The sequence below is a fragment of the Anser anser genome, assembly GCF_964211835.1.
Source record: "Anser anser genome assembly, chromosome: 4".
Lineage (NCBI taxonomy): Eukaryota > Metazoa > Chordata > Aves > Anseriformes > Anatidae > Anser > Anser anser.
The window spans coordinates 14,690,324-14,711,529 of record NC_139724.1 but is presented as its reverse complement, the minus strand read 5'-3'; the positions used below and the strand labels follow the sequence as shown (position 1 = coordinate 14,711,529).

Sequence of the window (21,206 nt, the reverse complement as noted above, 5' to 3'; positions counted from 1 at the left end):
CCCAAAGCAGCCGGTGGGTTCAGTTTCTGAGCCTGAGTACACTGGCACTGGGCTCGATTCCGAGATCCCAAAACGTGCTGCTTACTCTCCATTTCTGAGCCCCCAGGCTGGACAGATGAGCCTGGCTGGGCCCACAAAACACAGCAGGTAGTCTCCCTTTTCAAGCCGCCCACAGCTGCCCAACGAGCCTCCTATAAAGGCTGGAAACCACAGGACTGCCTGCATTGCTGAGCCTGAAAACCAGCCAAACAAGGCTCATTTTGAGCCCCCCAAAGACAGATGATGACTCCATCTTCACATAGGGCCCCAAAGCTAGTGCACAAAGACTGGCGTTGAGCCCCAACGTGCAACATTTCACCTCTGTTTTCGTGCCCCAGCCCAGTTTCCCCAGCTGTGATCCCAGCCGCCATCAGCAGCCCCCCCGTTTTGCTTTTCTTTCTGCCCCAGGCCGTGTTTGTGTAGTCCGTAGGTTCGTGCCCGCGCCAACAAGCACACAGAGTCAGAATCCACATGAAGGTCGTTTAATTAAATAATTAATTATATAACTCTGCAGAGTCGGGTGCTTGGCGATCTTTCTCAAAGCAAGCACACCTCTGACTCGAATCACCGTAATTTATACACAGCAAACTTGTGAAAACTCTCTCTTTGGTTACTTTTGATTGGCTGTCATAGCTCACCTAACTTATCTCTACTGAGTGTGCTCATTACAAAGGAACAGTGGTGGAGGGGAGGACACCAAATCCCACATCAGCATACATTAGCATTTTGATGGGCGTGATTTTTAATATGTTAATGACCCTTATTGAGCAAAAGGTAACTATAGTTGGAAAACCAGTCTGGAGCTGGTTTTCTCCTTCTTCTTTTTAACCTTTTATCCCTTATCTTCCTTGCTTCTGCTAGCTCAAGGCTACCTGTCTCTTTCCTTCAGCTAAAAGACTACACAAGCTGCAGGCCTCCCAGTTTTCTTCAAGGTTTTCTTGTTTTTTCCCAGCTTTGGGACTACATTTGGACATGGATGGGGGGATCGGAGCACTGGTGCTTTGGCCCTGACCCTCCCCATCCCACCAGTGCTGAGAGGTTTGCAGGCAGCGCTGCCTGGCCCCAGCTCCCACCAATGCCACCCTGGGAAGGACCCAGTCCACAGCCGCTGTGCTCTCTGGATTTTTATTCTGTGGGTGCTCAGGCCTCTGCAAGCTCGGGGACGTCTTCTGTGTGCCCCGAGAGATCTTCTGCATGCTCTGGGATGTCTTCAGCATGCTTTGGGCTGCCTTCTTTGTGCTCCGGGCTGGCTTCTGTAGCGTGGGGAAGAAGAGGCAGTGTCAAGATACGGCCCCTGGCCGTGCCCTCCTGGGCACCGTAGGGAAGGCGGCTGGGGCAGCGCTTGGCGGCCCCTGGGCCGCCCCGGTGGGAGCGGAGCAGAGAGCTCCGTCCCGGCTCTCACCAAGGACGTGGAGAGTGGCATCTGTGGACCGCTACTCCAGTGGTGGCTTCTGCTGGCGCTTCAGTGTCTTCAGCAGCTCGGGAGCATGTGTCTCCTGGGGGAGAGCAGGGAGGTGTGAATTCAGCTTGGGCCGGAGAGGCCTCGCTGCCGAGCCCTCAGACTCCCGGGGAGCATGCGGCGGGACGGACGGACGCGTCACGCCATGCTCCCCGCTCGGTGCCGGGCCCCGTGGCCCCAGCGTCGCCCCGGGACAGGGCTCACTCACCAGGTAAGAGCAGACCTCGCTCTGCAGCTGTGCTCCACTGCGCCCGATGGCATTCTTGACGACTACCTGCAGCCCCTTTGGCTCGACGAAAGGAGCGCAGACATAGAGGGCTGTCCTGCAAACCTGGAAAAGAGCATTGTGCTCGGTCGTTCCTTCTCCCTTGCCAGGGAGGCAGCTCCTCAGGGAGCCTTTCTGTGGGTTGGCAAATAAGCTCAGGGGGTTCTTACGCTGGATACTGCACAGCTGGGGTCCTGGAGGTGCAGGAAGAGGCTTCCCAATATCTGCTCCACTTCTCCGCTGAAGAACGTGGTGAGATTGTCCTTGGCGCCAGCAGCCAGGGCCGTGTAGAGACTGAAGGCCGCAAAACGAAGGTCCTCTTGCTCCTGCAACCCAGAAAGCCATCTGTGAGCTGGGTCACGAATGCATCGTCTCCCAGCCTCTCTGCAACAACGAAGCATCAGGGACTGACAACTGAGGGCGAGCGAGCACAGCGCTGTTGGCAGTGGCGCTTTGGAAACCAGCTCCAGAACGAGGTCACCTCATCCCGGCCCCTTCCCTGCCATGTGGAAGGTCCCTTCCTCGTCCCACCCCTAAGAAATGGCACCTGAGTGCCGGGGCGCTCGGTGCGTCCCACCCGCAGGAGAGAGAGAGAGAGGGGCCACGGCAGCTGGTTGCCTGGAGGAGCACCTCCACGCAGCACGGGCAGGCCCCTGCCCACCCCACGCCCCTCGGACAAGTGGGAGAAAAGTAGGTTCACTCACGGCATCAAGGAACTTCCTGGTGGAGCGGGCGATGCGTCTGAAGGCCCCGCCCAAGCCCTTCGCCGTCTGCTTTGCAAGTATTTCTGCCAGGGCCAACATGCTCTCCGCAGCCACCTCTGGATGGTCCACGTTCCTCATTTCACGCTCCAGTGCTGCCACGATGATCCTCTTGTGCTTTTGAACCTGCAACACCAAAGATGCGCACAAGCTGCTCGTGGCTCCTGCCTGCAATGCCCACCCTTTCTCCCCACGTCTGTTCGGCAAGGGGGTGCGGCTGCGGCACAACCCCGTGACGAACGGCACTCGCACGGTTCCCCGCTGCCACCGTGCTGAGCTTGGAGAGCAGCCTGGCCGTTGGGAAGCCCCCATCTGCCCGTGCTGCTCTGCCCCAGGCTCCCGAACTGCCCCGCGGCTCTGCTTGGCTCTCACTCAGCCTCTGCCCGGCTCTCTGCTGGGGGGCTGCAGCCAGAGCAGAGGAAAGTGCGCCTCACCTTCTTGGGCAAGCCACTGACAGCACTGCCCAGGCCTCTCGCTGCCATGTGCTGCACAGCACAGCTCGGATGCTGCAGCTTCTCCAGGAAGAGCCGTACCAGGGGCTTCAGGAGATCCTTCCCCTCAGCTGGCGGGTCCTTCATCAGCTACAAGACAGCCAAAGGTCTGTTAGTGCTGGCATGGGACCTCGGCTGGTCTCTTCCATAAAGAGACACCCCAAGCAGCAGTTTCTTCCGAAAAGCCCTCTGAGCCCGCCCCGCCCCACGCGCCGCCTCACCTCAGCGAAGAAAGCCAGCGCCGTGACCTGCAGGTTTGGCAAGGGGGAGTGCAGCCACGGCAGGAAGGTCTGTATGAGCGCACGCGAGACGAGCCGGGCACGGAGCAGCACACTGCACACAGAGCACAAGCAGGTGACGTGGTCAGGTGGGAAGGCCACGGGCCACGGCCCGAAACGTCCCCTGCTGCGACGCAGGCGCTGCCCTGCCTCCCAGGAGAGCTCCCCAGGCACACGGGAAGGGTCCTGCGGCTGCTTCCCGGGGCACAGCCACCCGCTGGGCTCTCACCTGGTCAGCAGCTGCACGCTGTTGCAGTGCCACTGAGGCAAGTCCAAGGATGGCCACACTCCGTGCCTGCAGAGCACCTGCTGCCACCTCTCGTCCAGGCATCTTCTCAGCACTTGCTCCAGAGCATCACAGTAGAGTCTGGCGAAAGAAAACCCACAGAAATCTCACATCGTGGCACCAGAGGGGAAGTTTTGTCTTGGCTCTGCCGAAACGCCCCGGTCCCAGCGCCCCGGGCTGCCCCACGCCTGGGGTCTCCCCTGTCCCGAGAGCTGCCAGCCCTGCGCAGAGTTTGACGCCCGGTCTCTCCTGGATCGGTCCAGGGAGAGGAAGGACACGCTGTAATCGGGGATGCAGAGGAGACAGGCCGAGAGCAGCCGTCGGTCCCGTCCCGTCTGGGAACAGATCCTTCTCCAGCAGAGGACAGAAGTCAAACGAGCCCCGGCGACCCGTTTCCACACCTGGGAGACAGGGCAGGCTTGGGAAACAGGGCAGCCCTTTGGCTCCCTCAGCACCACGAACAAACGTGCCTGGCTGGGGAACTGAAGCCCCCCGTTCCCCGCCCCTGCTGCTCCTTACCCGCACAACAGCTCCTCTTGTCCCGTGTCCTTGAAGAGGAGGAGTCCTCTTGGAGGACTCAGAGGGGGAAACAGCAACTCTACCCCCAGTTCGTTGCTGACCCACTGCAGGAGGACTGGAAGGAGGTGAGGAAGCAGGTCCCGGACTGCCTCCGCGGTCAGCAGAGCAGACACTACCTCAGAGATCGCACAGAGGAGCTGCAGGGAAATGTGACCCACAAGAACCTGTTAAACACCGCCTTTCCCACCAGCCCGCTGGTGCCCCTGTCCCCCTGGGGGACTCTTCCTGCCGGCAGGTCTCACACCTGGGACAGCCTCGGATGACCCCCAACTCCCTCACCCTGATGAGCTAAGTTAGAAAGCAGGTGGGAAGCTGCAGAAATGCTTCTGCCGACGAACATACCTTGAGACGATGCGGCTCTTGATCAGCATCGTTGCACAAAGGTCTGCTTTTAGGTGCCTTGTCCAGCCTCTCTGCTAAGTGCCTCAGGACCTGAGGCCCGAGGTCGCTGCTGCCCAGGCTCCTCCAGAGCTGCACCATGTCTCTGCAAGCAACCAGACGTTCACCCGTGAGCCCCGTCCTCTGGCAGCCCTGGTGCCCTCCCCAGAGGCCAAACGCTCTCCTCGCCAGCAGCGGGCATACGATGCCTGCTTCCCCAGAGGCACGAGCGCACGATCTCGCAGAGCCCAGGCTTCTGGGGGAGGAATGGGACCTGCTGCTTCCCTGGATCTGCCTTCCGCAGGCAAGCCTGGGGTTGCTGTTTGGCCACAGCGGGGCAAGGGGGGAGCGCACATACCTCTCTGAGGGCAGTTCTGTCTGGAGGAGGCTGTCCACCACAGGCTGGGGGTGGAAGCCGGCCAGGAGACGGGCTGCCTGGAAGAGCAGGTCCCTGAGGGTGCCCTGCTGCATGGTGTACATGGCCTTCCACAGGATGTTCGCGACTTCAGGCACCTGCAAGGCAAGGGGCGAGATGGCACACCTCAGCGTATCCTTTGCCTGTGCAGGACCCCAGCACGGTCACTCGGCGCCTGAGCAACGCCTGCCGCCTTGGCACGCTGACAAGCCCTCGTCCCTGAGCCCTGCCTCACGGCTGGGGGCGCGTGTGCTCTCGGCGCTGACGCACACCAACGTGCACACGCGCACACCCCGCTCCGTCGCTGCGTGTGCCTGGGGCCGGCGGTGGCAGCAGCTGAGCGATTTGAGCACACCGAAGGCCTGGGCACGTTTTATGCCCAACAGCCTGGATAATCGCCGGCGCACGGCTGCAGCGATGGGAGATCGCAACCCAGCAGGCTCCGACACCTTGCAGGCAGTGGGGAGGAACGGGAAGGTTGGTGTGTCCCAGCGGTAACTGCCTCGCCCGGGGCAAGGACCTGCGCCGACGGGAGACTTGAGAGTGCAGTGCCTGAGTCCTCGTCAGAGGACCGCACAGAGCAGAACGTGTCAGGCAGCAGCGGTCCCCTCAGCTCCGCGCTCGGGCTGCATTTCTTCAGCCCACACGAGGTGCAGCACAACAGCCAACAGAGAGAAGTCAAGGCCGAGGGGAACAAGGGTCTCCCTTACCTCTGGACGTATTTCCTTTCCGCACGCTTCCAGGAATCCGATCATCCAGTCGCCAGCTGCCTGTGCACGCTCCTCGTTAGCGCATTCAAAGGTCTTCATGATGGCGTCCATGAAGCTCCTGGCCTGTCCCTGGGGGAAGTACTGGCAAACCCCCTGGAGAGACAGGAGAGACACTGTCACAGCTCTGCTCCGGCTCTTTAGAACAGAAAGGAAACTCCAGGGGCCTCTGAGCTCAGCAGCTCGCTGGTCACTGAGAGGGCACTCAGGGCACACTCCTCTGTGCATACGCTGCTTTTTTGTACTTCCTGCAGCGGAGGGGTTTAGAACCATCTCCTCTCGTCTTGTTTCCCTGCGTGCGAAACGCACCTCCTGACAAATGCACTGGGGCCCCCACCTCACTCTCTGGAGCCAGTTACCTTCGCTATTTTGGCAGGCTCCTCACACAGAGACCCGTCCTCCGTGCTCTTCAGCCTCTCACACAGCTCCTTGCAGTCAGGCACTTGGAGCACCGCTCTCCTGGTCTTCGTCATGCCACATGCTGTGAGAGAAGGGAGTCCTGGTTAGGGGAACTGAATCTCTGGCGCCAGACGTGGATAGAGGAGGCTGGGGAGCAAAGGCCAGGGCCCTCCCAACCCTCCCGTGGCAGGATGCCACCAGCCCGGCTCCGTGGCTGACACATCCCGGGCCGCACAGAGCCCTCCTTCCCCTGGAGCTGTTTTGGGGCTGTGGGGTCCCAGCAGCCGCAGGCCTCTGCTCCCAGCTGCTGCGTCCCCAGGTCCTGCACCGGGCACCAGCGTCTCCGGGAGGGAGCAAACCTCCCCGCAAATTCCTCAGCGCAGACGCTGCTCACTGAGGAGGGGGCAGGAGCTCGCTTCCAACCGATTTCTTAGTGGGAACGGTGATTGTGCAGGGCCACAGAGCGCCCCGTCCACTCCCCTCATTCGTCGCGACAGTGTTTCTTGACTGGCTGGGAAGGGACGTAAACAAAAGCCCTCGCTGGGCAAGGAAGGAAGAGAAGATGGGGCTGATGGGGGCCAGGAAGAACCCGCTTTCCTCACCTTGGATCCGGAGGAGGCAGCTGAGGCAGGCCCCTGCCCTCTGCCGGGACGTGGCCTGGGAGTCGCTCAGCAGAGGCCCCAGCACGCCGACCAAGGAGCCGAACTGCGAGCAGGTGCGTTCCCTCTGCGGGGGCGAGAGGCAGGAGGAAGCTCGCAGGCAGCCCAGTGCCTGCTCGCCTCCCCAGGCCATGGCCAGGCGTCGGGGCCGTGGCCAGCAGGGAGAGGGGACGGGGCACGCGGGGCTCCCTACTCACCGAACACTTGAAGAGCTCTTCGTAAGTGCCCAGCAGCTGGGCGCAGACCTGCAGGGCCCTCTCTCGCTCCCATGCTTTCGTTGACGTGAGGTGGCGCAGCAAGATCTGGGGTGGAGCACATGCGTCTCGTGACGGGTGTCCTTCTCTCCCCAGCACCCCTCTCTGCCTCCCTCCTCTTCTGGCCCCTTCCCGCAGGGCCTGCCCTGCGGCTCCGCGTGGCCCCAGCCCCGCCGAGCACCGGCACTGCCACCCCCCTGCCCCGCTCGCTCCACGCACCCCTGCCCTCACCCAGGAGCCGTTTCCCCACCGGCATCTCCCTGTGCCAGCCTGGCACTTGGGAGCCTGGCTCTTGGCTTTGCCTCCCGCAGCGCCCGTTCCTTTGCCTGCCCTGGCACTGCGGCAGGGAACGGATCCTCCTCTGGGCATCCCCTAAGGCCCCAACTCTGCCCCACTGCCTCATGGATACTCACGGAGACCACGTCCGCGAAGGCGCTGGAGGTCCCTTCTGCTTTGAGAAGGGCTGACACAAGCTGGCCCAGAGCTTCCTCACACGATGCCTGCAGAGACTGAAAACGGGAAAGGAGGAGTGAGGCTGAGCACCGCGGCAGCTGCCAGGGCACAGGGAGCGCTGAGGTGTGCAGGGAAGGGCTGGCAGGTACCTGCAGCTCTGTCTCCTCAGGAGGGCACGACAGGACTCTCCAGCAGCACACAGCCACCTGGGAGCACCTGTTCTCCCAGTCCATGCAAGGCTTCAGCGTGCTGGATGGAGAAAAGAAGGAGAGAACAGTGAGGGGGTTTACCAGCAATCTCCAGAGTGGCCCAAACGCCGACTGGGTTTGAGCCCCAGACCCGGCCCCCCCAGCCCGTGCTGGTGAGCTCCAGCTCCGGCAGTTCCTGGCAGCTCCCTGGCAGCGGCCAAGCACTCACCCCCAGGGGCAAGGAGACCCCCCCCAGGTGCCCGTTCCTTGCCCTTCCCGTCCCCTGGAGAGCCAGGGCCTTTCTGCCGGCACAGCGCTCATGGCTCGCTGACCATGACAGCCCAGCCCCGTCTCTGTGGATGCGGCCCCCCAGCCCCAACAGCCCCCCGGCCTTCGGAAGTCACCCAGGACGGGGCACGCCGTCCCGGCCCAGAGCCGCACAGCTCCCTGCCCCGTACTCGAGACCACTGGGGCTGCACCAGCCGGCTGGGCTGGGACGCACAGCGAGCCCCCACAGCCTGGGGCACAGACCTCACCTCAGCTGCTCCAGGAGCTGAAGCATCTTGAGATGCACTTGGGACACAGGGGTGTCGCAGGCATCCTCCTCCATCAAGTCCTGCAAGTCCCAGAGAGACGCACTCAGGGCGGGCAGTGGCACGGAGAGCCTGCCCACCCGCCCCAGGAGCCGGCTCTGCTGACAGGCCTGCGCCCGCACCAGCCCCTTCATCCCCACGGCCACCACAGAGCCACCGTGCTCCCCAGCCACCGAGTGCCAGCTCCCCAGGGCCCAGAAGCTGGGGACAAGGCTTCGGGAGCTCAGGAGCTGGTGGGTGGCCGGGGGAGACCATCGCACCTCCCCTGCGGGCAGCCCCGGCTCCAGGCACTCACCAGCAGGATCTCTAGCACCTCCGGCTTCTTGCAGAGCCTGAAGCTGTGCTTGGTGTCCGCAGCCTGGATGGCACAGGTGACCTCCTTGATGCTGTTCAGCAGGGCGAGCTTGTGCTGCAGTTCCTGAGACCCGAGAGAGAAAAACACCAGTTGAACTGCTTGAAGAGCTGGGAGAGGAACACGGGCGAGGGGTTCTTAGGGGCTGGGGTTGGACCTGGACATTCAGGACAAACCACTCAGGGGACGTTCAGAAAGAGACCGTCCACCTCGGCACGTGGGGGCCCCCAGCCCTCCCTGCCCCTCTGTGCCCCACGCTCCTACCTTTCTGCAGGCATGGAAGAGCTCCAGGATGTTGGCCAGGATGTCTTCCTCCACGCAGGCCAGCAGTTCTGACTTGGGCGCGTGCAGTGCAACCTTGCCATAGGTAAGCATGGCTGCAGCCCAAGCGGCCTGAGCTCTCTGGTGTCCCTTCTGCGCCTGTGTTGAGTAAGATGCCCCGAGATGTCAGTCCGCTGGCCCTGCTGTGCCCCAGGACTCGACGAATTTGTGGGGCTGGGGAGCGGGGCTGTAAGGGGCTGTGTGGCTCAGCTGTGCAGGGCCGTGGAAAACCATCCGAAGGAGTTTGTCCCATTCCTGCCCTGAGGTGAGCAGCCTGTGCCCGGCAGGGGCGTACTGGCCATGAAAGGCTTGCCCATGGCCCCCAGGTGAGGGGCAGAGCCAGCAAGAGCTCACAGGGCTCCGGCTCCTGGCCCTCAGCTTTCTGGAGGGGGCAGTGCGTCTTAGGTAGCTCTTACGGGAGGGGTAAATGCAATGTGGCTGCCACGACTCGGCCGCCACTGTTCAGGAAGTGAGAACAGGGCAAGAGAAGGCCGAACACTAAAACCCTGCACCCATTACCTTTCGACGTCTGTCGAATGCGATGAGCCACTGGGTGAACTCACGCATTGCATCCAGGGCCAGGTAGAAGTGGCGCTCAGCAGCATAGGAGACCACTGAAGCTATTCCCTGCAGTGATGGAGAAATGGGAGTGAGCTCTGGCACACGCTGGCCAGTCCTGGCCAGCTACGACGGCAAGGCAGGACATTGCCCGAGGGAAACAGCAGCTACAAGGAAATGAAAAAGGTCCGGAGCAGGGCTGGGACGAGGGGACACCGGGCAGAGCAGGGGCAGGAGAGGAAACCTCACCTGTCTGTCACATGGGCTGGTGGCATCTGTTTCTTTTAAGTATTTCAGCAGCTGCCCTTGGACGTGGGTGAGCTGCCGACAAGAGGCCAGCACCGTGCCGAGAGCCTGGTACAGGAAGTTCTGAAAGAGAAGAGACCGAGACCGAGACGTGGTAACGGCGCGGCTTGTCAGGACAGGGCCTGGCCGCGACAGGCCCCAACAGCCCAGGGAGCAGCCGCGGCGCCCGGCTGTAGCCGACCCTGGGCAGCACGGAGGGAAGCATCTTTGGGGCGAGGGCAGGGGGAGCGGTGACGACAGCCCGCACGGGGAACGCGCTCCTTCAGCCCCAGCCCCGGAGCTGGGTGCCCCGGGGCTGTGCTGCCAGGAGGGTGCAGGCAGGGCGCAAACCTTGTCCTCGGCGCTGCTGGAGGGGTTGCTCAGCTGCTGGCTCAGCTCCCGGCTCAGGCACACGACCCATGGCTGGTCCACCAGCATCTCCTCCACCGACTCCGTCAGGAACTGGGGGGGAACACGACAGGAGGCAAATGTTGTCTCGCCCTTTGCCCGGGCCTTTCACGTTCACGTGCCCCAGGAGCTGTCGGGGCACAACTGCCCACAGCCTCACCCCCAGGGATGCTGTACCTTAAGCAGATAGCACTGCCACTCTTCAGAGTCCAGGAAGCCCTCTGTTTTTTCTGGAAAGCAAGAGGAAGCAAAATGCCTCGCTGTCACTTAAGCCAGCACCGGAGAAGAAAGAGTTCAGTGCTCTCCTTCCCTGGGAGCCAAAAACCCCAGAAGTCCCGGGCTTGAAAGGGCCTAAAATTGCCTGCACCAAAGCTCTTGCCAGGCTGCAGACCCGGGCTGGATCCCAGGGACATTGGCCAGAGCCACCGACTCAAGCCGGGGAAGGAAAGACTGACTGGGGCCGATCGCCGCTGCCCGACTGTGATCCCCGCACTACTCGAGCACCGTGCCCCAGCGTGCACAGCCGCACACATTTTCTCCTGACAGACCCAACACTTGCAGCCCATTTAGGGCCTCCTCCCAGGCTACTGCGCTGCCCAGCGTGGGACCGAGCTGCCCAGAACGGCTGCTGCAGACCTGCCCCAGGCACTCGGCCTTCCAGAGCCAGGGGCGCTGGTCCCACCCCTGTCCCAAGCACCGTCCCAGCAGGGGCAGGGGGACACTGCCCAGACCTGCCCTCCACGGGGACATCGATGGCCCCGTCCACCCCTGGGACGAGCTGATCCCAGCAGATCGCTGCCCCCAGCCTCCACGCTGGCTGCCTGGAAGGGGGACGGCAGCGGTTCCCCTACGCCATGCTGGGAGGCTGTTTTTCTGCCCCCTCCAGCTCTCCTGAGCCCGGCCCTCCACACTGGCACCTTACCTTCAAGGTACTGCAGCATGCGGGGGATGCGGATGGGCCACAGTCCCCTCAGGGAGCTGTGGATCCTGCTCTGCAGGGCCTGCAGCAGCTGTAGGGCAGCAACCGCGCATTCTCTGCACTGATCACAAGCCGCCACCACCTAGACGAGGACAGAGAGAGACGGGGTCACTCCTTCCACCAGGGACGCGGCTTCTCCCACGAGGGAGCTCGACTCTGCCTCGGCGCCTCCCCCCACGTGCTTCCAGCCCCAGGGAGGGAGCGGGATCCCCAGCTCGTGGGCTTGGGCACGCTGGGACGCGCTGCCTCCTCCTCGGGGCTGCCAGCAAAAGCATCCCTGCCCCAGCATCTCCCCCTGCCCCTGGCCAGAAAAGCTCTTGCCCCGGGGCCCCGCTACTCACCAACAGCCGAACCAGTAGGGCCTGTGGCGTGGGCTTCTTGGCTGCAAGGAGGAAAAAAGGCAGGGTGAGCCCCTGAGCACCTCTGCACCCAGCCCCTCGCACCTTCGACGCCCCGACGCGGGGCTGAGAGTACCCGTGCAGCTGCAGAGCTGGCCTGGGGGCTGCCAGGGTGCAGGGAGGCATGCACCAGGCAGGCCCCTGGCCGAGCCCGGCACAGGTTGCTGGGGCACCTTCTGGTCCCACCTTGCTCCTGGACGTCAGCAGGCTTCTCGGTGTCCTCTTGCCCTTCCGTTTGCTTCTGCCTCTCGATCAGGGCTTGGAGACAACGCAACAGCGGGACCAGCATGCCGCAGTACTGGGCCGGCACCACGTACTGCAGGAGCCGTGGCCACAAGAGCTGCAGAGGAGGAGGAGGAAGTTTGGCACATCAGCATTCCCATCTCGGCTCAGAGGTGAAAAGGATGGCTTGCGCATCCCTTGGAGCCCATTAGGGTCGAGCTCCGGGGGGGCAGGCGAGGGCTGGCAAAAACACCCTGAAGGTGAAAAGTGGCTGCAGCAGCAGGGAGCAGGACCACTTACTTCGGTCATCCCTTCCACAGAGAGATCCAGAGACTCCAGGATACCTATGCACTGGGCCTGAAGGTCTCTTTCCTCTTGGACGTCTTCTACCGCCTGCAAGACAGCGTTGGGAAACCCCCCATTACTCTCAGCTCCCACCTCAGGAGGCTCTGTGGAGGATGAGGACAGCCAGGCCCCACTCAGGGGCCACGTCCCAGCCCCAAGGAAGTGCTGGGCAGCTTGGGAGCAGCGAGCGCTGCACAGGGCTGTCGGGCACACGAGGTTCTGCGGGGCCCAGGCGATGCTGCGAGTGCCACTGAGGGAGCTCTCGGCACAGCCTGGGCACGGGACCGAGCCGCGGGTGTCCCGCTCTGTCCTTACCAGTCTGTCCGAGGCCCGCCTGAACTCGACAAAGATGTGCGCCACCACATCCCATGCCAAGCAGCTCGGGATGCTGACGCTGAGCAGATCCTTGATGAAACCCAGGAGCGCTCTCCTCAACTGCCAAGGAGACAGGGTGGTTACGGTCTGCCCCGCCAGCAGCCAAAGGGAAGCCACCTTTGCCTGGGGGCAGCCCTCGCAGCCCGTGGAGAGGCAACGAGTGCACAGGAGAAGCCTTCGCTGCCAGGGGTCGGGGCTAGGCTTTGTACAGCACAACAACCTGCCCGCTCTGGGGGCTTTCTCTGCCCCACTGGTCTCGCTGTTCCTTCCTAAATGAGCTCACCTGGGTGCCGGACTCAGTGAACAAGGGCTGCACGGCCTCTACAATTAGGGGCAGCTTCTCTCTCACTGCAGGTTCTGCAAGAGACACAGAGAGGTATGCGTTCAGGCAGGGCTCAGATGGCAGAAGGGATCCCTCGAAGCTCCCAGGCTTTTCACAGACAAGCGGGACAGCACAGCAGGGCTGGGCTCTGACTGCAGGGGAAGCACTGGCGTCCCAGAAGGACTTTGTTTCTGCCGCTACTACTGCGTTACAGGGCCTGAAAGCTCTGACAGCAGATAGCTTCAGCCCCCTGACTGCCCCAGCCCTGGCTGGCGGCCCTGGCCTGTGGTACTGACCATCAGAGCGGGCCACAGCTCCCAGCAGAGTCAGCGCTGTCCCGCGGGAGCCCTGGTTCTCGCTGCTCAGCTGGGACAGCAGGAACGTGACCGTCTCCTCCGGGTAGATTCGAGCTGCGGGCCAGAAACCACATTTTGCATGAATAGTCAGCAAAACCCCATGGCTGAGGTTCACAAGGAAGTTGGGAGAACACGACAGGCATCGTCCCATTCCCTCCCTTACCTTGAAGCACAATGCACTGCCTCAGTTCTTCTTTATGGCCTGCACTGTGCTGCCTGGTCTCGTCCCCAAGCTGTGGGAGAAAGGTCCATTTTAGAGAAAGATCGCAGGCAGAGCAGCGATCAGAGGCTGCCTTTTGGGTCCCGGCACTCCAGAGTCCTCCTGCCAGGTGGCTGAGAGGGAAGTGCTGAAGGAACTGAGCTGCCCCTCGGGCCTGCACAAAACAGCCAGGATCAGGGTGCTCACAGCCTCGAGGCACCTCCAGGAAGGTCCTGGTGGAAGGACGCCCTGCCCTGCCCTGCCCCTCTGTGGCAATCCGGCCTGCAGGACCTGGGCCAGCAGCACAGGCACGGGCTCCCTTTACCTCGTGGTGCACAGCAGCAGCGATGGCACGGAGCTTGTCCTTGGGGGCGACAGCGTGAAGTTCCTCCAAGGTCTTCAGGAAATAATGGAGGCTCTACAAGAGAAGGGAGAGGACGAGTGGGTTAAAGCCACTGAAGCCACGTGGGAAGGAAGAAACCCAGCACGCCTGTGGCATGGGGAACCCCTAACCCCAGCTCCCAGGGAGAACCCCAGAGCTCCTGCCCAGGGCTTCCTGCTCACCTGGGTTGTTCTCTTCCTGCCCGAGCAGCCCAGGAAGCCTCACAGCTCCCCTGCTGCCCCCCTGCCTTCTCGGAGGGCTCCCCGACACCTCGTGGCACTCACACGCACACCACAGCCGCACCAGACCCCGCGCAACGCCTCACCTCTGTCACCCGGGAAGTATCTTGGACCTCCTGGTACTGCTGCAGGAGCCAGACGACCTGCTTCCACACCCGGTCCTGGTGCTGCGCATCATGGAGGACGACAGCCATCATAGCAGTCACTGCTCCGAAGATGGCCTGCTTGTCCTGCAGAGGGAAGAGACGAGATGCTCTGAGGGCTGTCTAGCACTCGGCGTCCCCCAGCACATGCCTGCCTTTGCACAGAGAGGGCTTTCCCTTTCCCTTCTGCCCCACAGAAGGGCTCTCTCCAGAGGACAGCAAGCATTCCCCTGCCAAAGGGCCCTGGGGCCCAAGCACTTGCCAGCTGGGAGCCCCCAGCCCCGGGCACGGCGTCAGCCCGCCCGCTCCCTCCCCTCACCCCTCTGCTCCCACCCAGGGGGCACGGGCAGCCCCAGCCAGGCACAGCCCCGCTGCTGCCCCAGCAGCGCTCACCTCCTCCTTCTTATGGCGGCCCAGCCAGTTTACCACAGCGTGGCAGAACAGGGAGTACACCTGCTCGCAGAGCTGCTTCTCCCCGATGCGAGGGAAGGGGCACTGCTCCCAGGCGTTGAAGTAAGCGTTGATCGCCCTCGACCACTGCTCCAGCACTGCACCAGAAGGAAGGAGCTCGTCAAAGTCTGCAACAGGCAGCGTGCCTGGCTCCCTCACCCACGCCTGCGTGGAGCAGTCCCTGGCTCACCAGGCGTCGGCTTGGGACTGCCAAGTGCTGCGCTCCCGGCATCTGAACTAAAATACGGTGCCCCTTCTCCCCTTCTGCACACCGCACCTCCTCCTCCTCCTCCTCCTCCTCTTCCTCGCAGGCCTCTTCCCCTCCAGCACTTACCATTGCAGCCCCCGCCCTGCCCTTCCCAAAGTTTGCCCCCCAGCGCAGGACCACGCCGCGATCCGAGCGAGGCACCGAGGGCCTGCCCGGCCCCTTCCCCTCTACTCACCACTGCAGATGGTGCGCAGGATCCGGCTGCTCTCCACTTGTCTCAGCATGGCGTGCAGAGCAAGGAGCGTCATTTCGACGAAGGGGATGCACCGCAGGGCTGCAGAGAGAGGACAGGCAGAGGGACAGAGGGAGCCACGGTCAGCCAGAGCCAGAGCAGCACCGCGGGCAGGAGGGCTGGGGCTGCCGGGCTGGGGGACGTGTCAGAGGGACAGGGGAGGTCGCTGCGGGTTCAGTCCCCAGCAGCTTCCACCCTTGCAGCACTGGCATTGGGGTGGTGGGGCGGAAATCCCAGCTCCAGGCGAGGAGGTGCCACAACCCCACAGCCCTCCGGCCCAAAACAGCGTTCAGGGAGGGGCAGGGTCCCTGCTCCTGGCCGTCATGGACCATAACCCAGAGCACGAGGCCAAAGGGGCCATACCATAGCTGCTGGCCAGTTTGCTCAAGGTGGTGAGCACAAACTCCTGGCATGCTCCTCCCCTCATGGTCTTCAGGTGGCCCTGGAGCTCGGACATCACAAATCCAAAGTGGGAACGAGCCAGAGCCACCAGGACGTCACCAGCAGCTGCTGTCACATTGTTCATTGCACCCTGAAAAAGAGCCACAGGTGAAATGCTGCCCAGGAGAAAGGCTGAGGCACCAGGTCAGGCCCTGCTGGCCAGTGAGGACCACGGGGCTTCAGCTCATCGTTTTGCTGTCAGAGCCACTGGCGAGACGACCGCGTCTCCCCCACAGAACACCCCCGGGACAGCTGTGCCCGAGCTGGGACGCGTCCCCAGAGCCTCTGCGTTAAGCAGGAGTCGCGCGAGGCAGGAACTGGGGGACTGCACGGCCCAACTCCGGCCCTGGGAGGTGGCGCACACGTCGCCTGGCGTGGAGGAGCTCACCACGCTCTGCACAGTCTGGAGCAGGGCTGGATACGGCCTTTCCCCTAGCGGGATGCGCTCCCTGGGAGAGGGAGCAGCCACAGGGGCACTGGGGAAGTCCCCAGGCCTGAATCCCAGTGAACCATCTGTGCGCCACTCCATGTCACACCCACAGCTGGGGAGAGGCAGGCTGCTCCGTTCGCCCTTCTAGAGAACAAGCTCACCTGGGCTGCCTTCATGTCTCCAGACACCTCTGCGAGCACTCGGTTCACAACGCCGCTCTGCAGACGGGTATCATCTCCTTGCAAGACATGCTGGAGGCGGCGGTAAGTCTCCGCTCGGTCACCCTAGGGAGAGACCACGACACCACTTGCTTTGCCCTTATTCCCGGGCAGCTGCGAGCTGCTGCCCCTCACTCTAGAGTGAGAGCCCACAAGCAGCACCACCGCGTCCTGTCCCAGCTTGTGTCCAGCTACACAAAGGAGCCGAGGGAGCAGCAGCCCTGGGAACCGACCAAGCACCAGGCACCAGCCTGGGACCATGGTACAGGGCCAGGACAAGGATGGATGCTTGGGCAGCTCCAGGCTGAGCTGCTGCGGGAAAGGAGGCAGCGCAGCAGCGTCAGCCCAGCGTGACCGCAGGATCAGCCTTTGGGGACCGGGCACCAGCAGCAGGACAGAGGGGCCATCAGGCAAGACCCCTCGGTGGCACCCAGGGTGGAGGGGAGCCCTCAACCCCCCACGGCACAGCGGGATGTCCGCAGCTCACCTCTCTGTCTTGCAGCTTCTTTAACAAGGAATTCACGACGGTGGCAGAGATGGCAACAGTCTCAGACCCTGTCTCTCTGCCACCGTCCTCATGACGTGTAGGTCCAGTCCTGACCCCTACACAAGCAAAGGAAGCTGGAAGGAAACAACCAAACAGTTTGCGTCAGCTTGGCTGGCTGTGGGGATTCGCACCAGGTTGGGGCAGGCATCCTCCCAGCCTGGAGAGGAATCCTCCCCAGCACCAACAGCACAGGCTGGGGTCCCCATCTCTGGTCGTGCTGGGAACTCATAGGGATGCAGCCCCCGGCCTCCCCCTGCCCCTCACCAAAAAATCTTCTCAGCCTCCCCATCACAGCAGGATCACCCCAGAATCTCTCTCCAGGTCCTCCTCCTGTGGCCGCCGAGAAGCAATGGGCCACCTGCGCTCACCGCAGCAGCTATGAGGCACCCAGCCATTGTGACCTCCCTGAGGGCTGCCATGGATACGGGGGCACATCACAGGGCAGGGCCGGAGGTGGCAGCACCCCCATGGCCCAAACCCACAGCATATCCCCACTCTCCATCGCTCCAGTTCGCTCCGGTCCTTGCGTGGTTTTCAGCAACGGCCTTCCGTGCGCTTCTCTGCCCAGCCCCGGTCCCATCTGGTTCCACTCTCCAGGGGCCCCAGGTCCCTGGAGAAGGGAGAGGACGAGTGGGTTAAAGCCACTGAAGCCACGTGGGAAGGAAGAAACCCAGCACACCTGTGGCATGGGGAACCCCTAACCCCAGCTCCCAGGGAGAACCCCAAAGCTCCTGCCCAGGGCTTCCTGCTCACCTGGGTTGTTCTCTTCCTGCCCGAGCAGCCCAGGAAGCCTCACAGCTCCCCTGCTGCCCCCCTGCCTTCTCGGAGGGCTCCCTGACACCTCGTGGCACTCACACGCACACCACAGCCGCACCAGACCCCGCGCAACGCCTCACCTCTGTCACCCGGGATGACACCAGGCACACGACCCATGGCTGGTCCACCAGCATCTCCTCCACCGACTCCGTCAGGAACTGGGGGGGAACACGACAGGAGGCAAATGTTGTCTCGCCCTTTGCCCGGGCCTTTCACGTTCACGTGCCCCAGGAGCTGTCGGGGCACAACTGCCCACAGCCTCACCCCCAGGGATGCTGTACCTTAAGCAGATAGCACTGCCACTCTTCAGAGTCCAGGGAGCCCTCTGTTTTTTCTGGAAAGCAAGAGGAAGCAAAATGCCTCGCTGTCACTTAAGCCAGCACCGGAGAAGAGTTCAGTGCTCTCCTTCCCTGGGAGCCAAAAACCCCAGAAGTCCCGGGCTTGAAAGGGCCTAAAATTGCCTGCACCAAAGCTCTTGCCAGGCTGCAGACCCGGGCTGGATCCCAGGGACATTGGCCAGAGCCACCGACTCAAGCCGGGGAAGGAAAGACTGATTGGGGCCGATCGCCGCTGCCCGACTGTGATCCCCGCACTACTCGAGCACCGTGCCCCAGCGTGCACAGCCGCACACATTTTCTCCTGACAGACCCAACACTTGCAGCCCATTTAGGGCCTCCTCCCAGGCTACTGCGCTGCCCAGCGTGGGACCGAGCTGCCCAGAACGGCTGCTGCAGACCTGCCCCAGGCACTCGGCCTTCCAGAGCCAGGGGCGCTGGTCCCACCCCTGTCCCAAGCACCGTCCCAGCAGGGGCAGGGGGACACTGCCCAGACCTGCCCTCCGCGGGGCACATCGATGGCCCCCTGCAGTACAAGCACAAAAAAGCAATTTCTGCTGTTGGAGACTCCATGGGCTTGGTTTGCAGATGTGTCTGAGGGAAAAAAAAATATATATATATATATATATATATATATATATATAAGAAAAGGAGGCAATTGGCATCTCCTGGACTTGCTTCACTAGATTACCAGGGGTGGTGGGAGGTGCACCACTAGACCTTCTGTTCACAAACAGAGAAGGACTGGTGGGAGATGTGGTGGTTGGGAGCTGTCTTGGGCAGAGTGACCACGAAACGGTAGAGTTCTCTATCCTTGGCGATGTCAGGAGTGGGATCAGTAAAACTGCTATCTTGGACTGTCGGAGGGCAGACTTTGAGCTGTTCAGGACACTGGTTGGCAGAGTCCCTTGGGAGGCAGTCCTGAAGGGCAGAGGAGTCCAGGAAGGCTGGGCACTCTTCAAGAAGGAAATCTTAAAGGCTCAGGAGCAGACCGTCCCCACGTGCCCAAAGACGAGCCAGCATGGAAGAAGACCGGCCTAGCTGAACAGAGAGCTCAGGAAGAAAAAGAGGGTTTATGGCCTTTGGAAAAGAGGGTGGGCCACTCAGGAGGATGATAAGGCTGTTGCGAGGCTGTGCATGGGCAAAATTAGAAAGGCCAAAGCTCATCTGGATCTCAATCTGGCTACTGTTTTTATAAATACATGAACACAAAAAGGAGGACTAAGGAGAATCTCCATCCTCTACTGGATGCGGGGGGAAACCTAGTGACAAGAGACGAGGAGAAGGCTGAGGTGCTTAATGCCTTCTTTGCCTCAGTCTTTAGCGGCAAGGCCAGTTGTTCTCTTGGGTACCCAGCCCCCTGAGCCGGTGGAAGGGGATGGGGAGCAGAATGTGGCCCTCATAATCCACGAGGAAATGGTTGGCGACCTGCTACAGCACTTAGATGTATGGAAGTCAACGGGGCCAGAGAGGATCCACCCGAGGGTGCTGAGAGAACTAAGTGGTGGAAGTTCTGACCAAGCTGCTTTCCATCACTTATCAGCAGTCCTGGCTATCAGGGGAGGTCCCAGTCGACTGGCGGCTAGCAAATGTGATACCTATTTAGAAGAGGGGCCGGAGGGTGGACCTGGGAAACTATAGGCCTGTCAGTCTGACTTCGGTGCCAGGGAAGCTCATGGAGCAGATTATCTTGAGTGTTATCACGCGGCACTTGCAGGGCAACGAGGCGATCAGGCCCAGTCAGCATGGGTTTATGAAAGGCAGGTCCTGCTTGACGAACCTGATCTCCTTCTATGAAGAAGTGACGCGCTTAGTGGACGAGGGAAAGGCTGTGGAAGTGGTCTACCTTGACTTCAGTAAGGCTTTTGACACCATTTCCCACAGTATTCTCCTCAAGAAACTGGCTGCTCATGGCTTGGACTGGCGTACGCTTTGTTGGGTTAAAAACTGGCTGGATTGCTGGACCCAAAGAGTCGTGCTGAATGCAGTTAAATCCAGTTGGACGCCAGTCACTAGTGGAGTCCCCCAGGGCTGAGTACTAGGGCCAGTTCCCTTCAATATCTTTATCAATGATCTGGATGAGGGGATTGAGTGCACCCTCAGTAAGTTTGCAGGCGACACCAAGTTGGGTGCATGTGTTGATCTGCTCGAGGGTAGGAAGGCTCTGCAGGAGGATCTGAATAGGCTGAACCGATGGGCTGAGGCCAACCGTATGAAGTTCAACAAGGCCAAGTGCTGGGTCCTGCATTTGGGGCACAACAACCCCAAGCAGTGCTACAGGCTGGGAGATGAGAGCCTGGAACTGCCTGGCAGGGAAGGACCTGGCAGTATTGGTTGATAGTTGGTTGGATATAAGCCAGCAGTGTGCTCAGGTGGCCAAGAAGGCCAACAGCATCCTGGCTTGTATCAGAAACGGCGCGGCCAGCAGGACTAGGGAAGTGATTGTCCCCCTGTACTCGGCTTGGTGAGGCCACACCTGGAGTGCTGTGTTCAGGTTTGGGCCCCTCACTACAAGACGGACATCGAGGTGCTCGAGCGTGTCCAGAGAAGGGCAATGAAGCTGGTGAGGGGTGTGGAGAACAAGTCTTACGAGGAGCGGCTGAGGGAGCCGGAGTTGTTTAGCCTGGAGAAGAGGAGGCTCAAGGGCGACCTTATCGCTCTCTACAGATACCTTAAAGGAGGCTGTAGCGAGGTGGGGATTGCTCTGTTCTCCAAAAGGCCCAGTGACAGGACGAGGGGGAATGGGCTAAAGTTGCGCCAGGGGTGGTTTGGGTTGGATAGTAGGAAAAACTTCTTTACTGAAAGGGTTGGTAGGCATTGGAATGGGCTGCCCAGGGAAGTGGTTGAGTCACCATCCCTGGAGGTCTTTAAAAGACGTTTAGATGTGGAGCTTAGTGATATGGTTTAGTGGAGGACTGGTTCGTGTTAGGTCAGAGGTTGGACTAGGTGATCTTGGAGGTCTCTTCCAACCTAGATGATTCTGTGACTGTGTGATTAAATTTTGCTTGCTTTGACAAGCCAACGGAACTAACTGCTGAGCCACCTGTGCTATCTATCACTGGGCTGGCAGCACTCAGACCACGGGGAACCTCAACTTTGGGTGTCAGACTCGTTTCTTCTGGTGAAGAATGGCAAAGCTGAGGCAGAAACGGCCATCTAACAGCCCTAACGACCACATAACGACTGTAACGGCCACCTAACAGCCATGGAACGGTCTCCTCAGCAAGGGCGCTGAGGGGCTGCCTCACGCCCGCCAGGCGGCGCTGTGGTAACGGCAGCCGCGCGGCGAGGCCCGGCCCCTGTGCCCGGTTCCCGGCCCCA

General features: G+C 61.5%; 1 protein-coding gene across 1 annotated transcript; it reads right to left on the bottom strand.

The window, feature by feature from the left end:
- Nucleotides 1-1,150: 1,150 nt before the first annotated feature.
- On the bottom strand, nt 1,151-17,127 carry LOC310898515 (maestro heat-like repeat-containing protein family member 2B). Its single transcript, XM_083833727.1, has 38 exons — nt 16,675-17,127; nt 16,131-16,253; nt 15,462-15,630; nt 15,042-15,140; nt 14,542-14,696; nt 14,092-14,235; nt 13,710-13,802; nt 13,349-13,418; nt 13,126-13,239; nt 12,791-12,864; nt 12,088-12,567; nt 11,752-11,905; nt 11,509-11,549; nt 11,111-11,249; nt 10,366-10,418; nt 9,745-10,242; nt 9,457-9,564; nt 8,881-9,036; nt 8,560-8,682; nt 8,208-8,287; nt 7,633-7,732; nt 7,444-7,539; nt 6,974-7,078; nt 6,720-6,843; nt 6,512-6,628; nt 6,078-6,199; nt 5,662-5,814; nt 4,895-5,049; nt 4,501-4,642; nt 4,099-4,295; nt 3,523-3,660; nt 3,237-3,348; nt 2,959-3,105; nt 2,468-2,650; nt 1,934-2,089; nt 1,707-1,829; nt 1,442-1,535; nt 1,151-1,292 (listed from the first exon to the last, which is right to left on the bottom strand). The coding sequence occupies exons 2-37, from the start codon at nt 16,143-16,145 to the stop codon at nt 1,473-1,475; spliced, it is 4,998 nt and encodes a 1,665-aa protein (XP_083689853.1). The 5' UTR covers nt 16,146-16,253; nt 16,675-17,127; the 3' UTR covers nt 1,151-1,292; nt 1,442-1,472.
- Nucleotides 17,128-21,206: the final 4,079 nt, after the last annotated feature.